Source organism: Colletes latitarsis, chromosome 1 (genome assembly GCF_051014445.1).
Source record: "Colletes latitarsis isolate SP2378_abdomen chromosome 1, iyColLati1, whole genome shotgun sequence".
NCBI lineage: Eukaryota > Metazoa > Arthropoda > Insecta > Hymenoptera > Colletidae > Colletes > Colletes latitarsis.
The window spans coordinates 54,612,074-54,618,449 of record NC_135134.1 but is presented as its reverse complement, the minus strand read 5'-3'; the positions used below and the strand labels follow the sequence as shown (position 1 = coordinate 54,618,449).

Sequence of the window (6,376 nt, the reverse complement as noted above, 5' to 3'; positions counted from 1 at the left end):
GGTTGTTAATTGATCAGGGCGTCCTCGTAACAACGACAACATTTAGCCAACCAGGTCTCCGGGATTCCTGTAGTCCGATGATCCCCGCATGCTAATGCCCCGCACGTCGCTGGCCTCTCTTCGATCACTACGAGACAAGATTTCGATAATGCGCCCGTGACTTGCAGCGATGGTCGCGTTTCGTTCTACTCGTTTGAAATATTAAGCGAGCATCGACTCTTGGGCTGAATTAGAAACGCCCAGCCTTCTTTGACAGCCCTATCGTGGTCAGATACCGTACGACGTCGGAATAAAGATATCTTTGCCAATTGTACCGCGATACTTCGGATTCCATTCGCGTGGGAGTCTGGGTTAGGTGCTTGTTTTGATTTAAAAGTTTGTATCTTTGCTAGGCAATAACGAGATTTAATCGAAATTTGCAACGAGCTTGGATTTACAAAGGTGACCTTAATCTTCTTCGTTGGAGAGCAATAAATCTATTTATATCGTATGAAAGTGGCTATTAAGATGAATCTTTTGACGTATTACGTAATAACGTTCTAGGTCACACGTGGTAATAAATAAAAGACGGTAATGAGGACCTGATATTGTGCGTAGTGGAAATTGGGTTGTACAGCGATTATGGTCACGGAGCTTCGTCGCTTTACATCATTTGTTCCCAAAAATAACTAAAATGTTTATTAGATATAGTTCCCAAGTAATTGTTCTGTCATCTTCTCGCTAAAAAATTCTTTGATGCTAGGAATAGGATTCGCGCGACAAAGGTTTGAAGAGATGTCTCTGATAGCTCGATCAGGTAAGGACGTCTTTATCGGAAAGTTGTGGGCGGTGGTACGCGATAGGGGTTGAGTCTCGTATTCGGTGGACTAATAATATATTTAATTGTCATCCCCAGAATATTAAATTTCAATTCCCGTGGGGCTTCTCTCGTTAATTTTATTTGCATCGCGAAGAATGCAGGAAATATTCCAAAGTCTCGAACCCATTAAAGCCCCTCAGTGTCAAGGTAGGAATTAATCGGCACCGTTAATTGAGTCTCTTAGAAAAGGAAACGCATAGTTGTCGACGGAACGTTCATTTCCAGGTGCAGTGGATACGCTCACACAGCTTCGGAACTGAATGATCATAGTCCTTGACCGTTTCGTGCTCGCGCAGCGGAAGCTGCGAAAGCTGCTTTGGTTCGAAAATAACTCTGTCGTAAATGTACACGTCAAAGGGCCAATTTAGTCGAATTGGTTCGTCTGACGCTAGTCGAGCGTCCCAGCGTGTCGCCAATTACAAATTTTTACATGAATGCACCCCGCCATCGACCACGGGAAAACGACTAAAAATTAGGCTCTTTCTACGCTACCGTCGATGAACAAAAATCAAAAGACACGTCGATATTTATAGTCGCTTCGATCCCATTGAATTATTTACGTCCGGTGTCTGTATTCGCATAACGACGATAGAACAGCGTATCAATCGGTTCCGTTGACTTTCAAATTGTGCCGTAAAATGGTAATAATTCGGAAACGTACACAGCATCGAAAATGAAAAATAAAGAAAACAATGCAGCGTATAAGATATCCGTGACGCGGAGGCATAAATGAATTATCAATGAATCCAGTGGTCGAGGCATTCGCGCGCGAAGTATTTTCAAAATTATTTTAGATACAAGCCTTTTTATAAAGCACTGCACGAGATACGATTCGAGCAACAGGTTCCTAAAATCGTACCACCTGTATAAGCAGCAAACAAAAATTTCTCAACAAAAGTAATATATTATAATATAAATAGCATATTTCACGGTTTTCCAGGCTCTCCGTGATCCTAAAGTGGTCGCGAGCCATAATTTAACCCTCCAGCCGCGGGCGACGCTGCAATTTCTCGGTCGAAGAACGCGGGTAAATTTGATTTCTTATTTAAAATTGGAACAACGAAGAAGGTTGATGGAATAAAAATGACACAAACGAGCGAGGGGAAAATACTAAAGCGGATGGATCGGATACTACCGTGCACCGCAGAAATTGACAAAAACTGTAGAACGCAATTTCCAGGACCGCAACTGCGGTATGAAAACGAAAGGGAAAAATGGAAAAGGGGAACAAGGAAAACGTTAAGTCGCTGAATTATCCGGAGTGGTTTCGAAATTTAAACGGATCAAAGGCTCATAGTATCTCGAGTTGATTATCAGTCCCGTTTCTCGTTAATATTTCCGTATGGTAGCATGAGCTTAAAATTCGCTATTTCCAGAAGACTATGAGCTTCCTATCGAGCCATAGGCGCTTTTACGAGGCCAAGGACGATTGTACCACATTGTTCCGCGTCTTTAATATGACGTCGGTTTGCTTCTCTCGCCGGGAGCACTCGCATCCTGGTTTACCTTTTTCATGATACCCTTGAAAACAGACGGGAAATTACGTTACATCGGAAAAGCACGGAAGAAAAAGCATTCTCGCCGCGACGAATCCTAGGAACGAATTACCCATCGTATCTTCCGATGGAGTTTTATTATTATAGAGGATAAATATTCTTGGAAACGTTTTAAATAAACGTTCGATAAGGAGGGATTAACGGTATGAAAATACCATCTTTGAAAGTCTGTGAAGAGAGAAGCGCACCGCGGTGGAACACAGATCACGTTTTGTTCACTTGTAACGCGAAGCACGCAGCTTTTCTTTTTGTTGCTTTCGCCGCGGTGTAAGAACGATTGCTCCTTTAAAAAGTTTGCATCGGCCGTGTATCGATTCTTCGTAAATATAAATAGAGTCGATGCGTGCCGCTTTCGGAATAAACGCACCGCCCACACGATTTTGCTTTCGATACATTGCTTCGAAACGCACCGTGATAAATCGTGTCGAGGACTTTAATTTCGACCAGACTCGTAAGCCTTTCATGGCTCGGCTGGCGAACTTTGTCTCGCTCGAAACATGAAATTCTAAGACAACGCGAAAAACTAGAGTCGTATTATTTTCCCGTGGGACACGAAGAAGCACTTTTGAGGAACATCCGTAAAATTGGATCTGAGCGAAGACGGGGCGACGTTGATGCATTGAAACGTCTATCGACCAACAGAAGTCTCGAGAAGCCATCTGACAAACTTAAATTTTATATAAACAACAAATTCTTTATACTAACACGTTCGCTATCGCGTCTGAAAAACTGTCAGTCACAGAGCATGTCAGGTTTTATTAATTTTATTCGATGCAACGCACGCTGATATCTAGGTACAAACAAAATGTATTAAATAGGTCAGCCGAGTAATTTGAATAGTGCGTCACGCGTAATATGGCACTGACCTGCGTAAATAAATCGCGTGATACTTCGTAATTCGTCCACACTTGCGTATCGACAATGAAGACATTGGAAATAATAAAAGAAATCAAGAAAGCTCAATGATTTTAGTATAGAGGGTCGATTATCGAAACGCCGATAATCCAAATATCGATTAACGACAGATTATCGCAGCACAAAATGGGACACATGTCTATACTATTACAAATCCTACACTGTTTACACGGTGAAACCATAGGCAAGCAATTTCACTAACCTCTGGGATATACTATACCTACAAACATTCTAGTTTACCGTAGGGCAAATATTATATCTAAACACATTAATAATGCAAATAAAAAATGAAACACTATTGGAAGGTAGAGTGCACAATTAGCAAAACCACAAAATAAAGTCTAAATATAATCTTAAACGAAATGGAAGTCTTAGTTACAACAGATAATTATTAATTTACATTTTATGTTGTGTTTACCGTGTGCTTCGTGCAAACATTTACCAAGCTTGTAAGCATCGAAAAATCAAAAGAAGAAATTACAAAGGCGAGACGATCAATTAAACTTCGACTTTAGTTCCCCTCCGGATCGATTATCCGAATGATGTATTATCGGAGAGAATATATCGCGTCGTTACTTCGGACAATTAACGTTCCACTGTAATTAGTTACTACTCCGAATACCCGTGAACAAACCCGGGAGCCCGGTGTGCGCGTTCGTATCAGCAACTTTAAGTTCCCCGTACCTTGTCCACGGAAAGTAAACATTTACTCGCCCTTTCCCTCTCGCTCGATTAATTTCCAATCAAGGGCATCGATTGCCGACCGCCGTTAAAAATAAAAACCGCCCACCCAGACACCCTCCCGCCCCTTTCCTTCGTCCTAAGATGAACGTCCTCCCATGGAGGAGTCCCACAACGAGACCCCAAGACTCTCAAAGCCATCCGAACCGCAAGCTCGCCGGAACTGTTGATCGAAAGCGTTAATCTGCCGTGTCGCGGAGTTAGGAACAATCACCGCGAAGGATCGAGGCGCCGGAAATCCTGAATAATTCCGGGGGCAAAGTCGGGAACCGCTTGGTACGCCGCGAGCGCAACGGCACACAGACGGAAGCGCAGCCGCCGGTATATCTGTATCTTCGAACACCTGTTAGCAGTGGCTCGTGTGGGCGGCTCGCCTTTAAATTCTCGCCGCGATTAAACCCGAACAGACACCGTTCTTCGATCGGAACGTGGATCCTGCCCACGACCCCCGACGCGGTCGATTTGTTTGTGCACTCAAAAAAAGAAAAAAAAAACCAACGAATACTTACCAGCGTGACCGACCACGGAGTAATTGGCCTCCTCGCTGGGGACCACGGTCTCCTCGAGGATGCTCTCCGACGCGGTCTTCATCACCCCCATGACTGGTCCAGGGATCGAGATGGGTCGCGGATGGAAAGAGTACTACGCGCTGAAAGAGTATGCGACGCAATGGGATCGGTGCACGAGGGATTACCTAGGCGGCTCGATCGTGCCGCGTAGTCTGCCGTCGTCGGAATGCTCGGCGCCGTTTCGCCGACTTATCGCGTCTGCGTTTCGCGCCTGCGTCCCTCGCGTCACCCTTGAGCCCTCTATCCTGCTCTTCCCTCCTTGACCCTCGCGTATATCCTACCCCCCTGGACTTCCTACCCCGTTGCCTCCGTGTTCCTTGCCGCGGCAACGCGTCACGGCAACGGGGATGCAAGGCAATCCCTAGGCCAGGGTGAACGTTGGCTAGGATCAGCCCGGCGTGTACGATCGGGCACGGTAGGGGGTTGCTTCTGTCGCTACTCACGCGTTCGTCGGTGGTGCTCTGTAGCGGCCAAGCTGCACAGAGGGGTGAGGACAGAACCGACACAGGCAGGGGCAATGTCGACCAACTGGGTCTCGGTGAAGGTCTCGGCTGGCTACCCGTGCCCGATAATGCAACCTTTTTGCCTCGCGTTTTTCCCTTTCGACGTTACGAAAACGAACCACGGTCGACGATCGATTCTTCGCCAATTTGGTACCCTTTTTTTTGTTATGCATTTGAAACGATACGTGTGCTGTACAGTGATGAGAAAATAATTTTCCAACCCTTTACGTTGGCTCGTAGAGGCTTCGTCTTTGACAGTCTTGGTACTTTTTCTCCCATCGCTCGACCGTGTTTCGTTTCAACTGTGAAAAATTGTCCCGTGCATAATTGGAGCGTTTTCAAAAGAATTTTTAAACCGTCCCGAAGTGTCGCACCGCTGCAAGAACCGTTCAAAGAGCATCACAATTTGCTAATGGTCGTTTGAAACGATGCATCCCCCAGGACCACAGCTATCAACGTCTATTGTAGAACGTCGAGCGATTGCAATAGTAGAAAGCATATTAATTTATTTATTTCGATAATACTGTAGCGTACTATACGATGCTCTCGAAAAATTGAATTCAACAGAAAGCTTCGAATTAATCACTGGACCGTGGGCAGAGAAAACGATACGATTAATTGGATCGCGGAGCCAATGCTTCTGCGAGCGACACTGAAAAATCGTAATTTTCGTAAAATGTCTGGGTGATTTGTGAGAGTCGATAAATCTTAATAAGGGTGAACGTCTGATCTATCCATTAATGATCTTAACCCTCTGGCGAAGGCGTACGCGTACGCGGTAGACACGGGTCAGTTTATGGCGGGGAAAACCATTTTACCGTGATGAAACCTACCTGGGAACTACACGTATTTTTCTAATGGACGCTTTCCCTTCGCGCCACGCAAGATTCGTATTAACCTATATATTAGGCCACACCCGTTGTGGACAGGGTGCATCGTTTAATTTTCTGCGCATCGGGAAGGGATAATTTTGACCGATCAACCAAGTATTTCTGTTCGTTTCCATCGCGATACAACAGCATTTCATGTTCATAAAGTTTAATGTACGTAGAAGTAAAAAAAGGGACCAGCTCAAGCTAACTCGTTATAGCAGCTAAATGGTTTCGAATTCAATTCGGAAGTGTGTCTTCGCGAGCGCAGATCAATTTGAGCGGAAATATTTTGAAGAGCATCGAAGCATCGACCGTTCAAACGACATCCACATCGCGTTAATGCGTTTATCTATTTTTGTAT

General features: G+C 44.8%; 1 protein-coding gene across 1 annotated transcript in view; it reads right to left on the bottom strand.

Moving 5' to 3' along the window:
• Positions 1 to 4,822, bottom strand: part of LOC143345552 (synaptotagmin-10) — a 48,048-nt gene extending 43,226 nt beyond the window's left edge. The window contains exon 1 of the mRNA XM_076772811.1: positions 4,581 to 4,822. Within this exon, the coding sequence (XP_076628926.1) occupies positions 4,581 to 4,671 (91 nt within the window). The 5' untranslated portion in view covers positions 4,672 to 4,822. The remainder of the gene's footprint in view (positions 1 to 4,580) is intronic.
• Between the last annotated feature and the right edge of the window lie 1,554 nt (positions 4,823 to 6,376).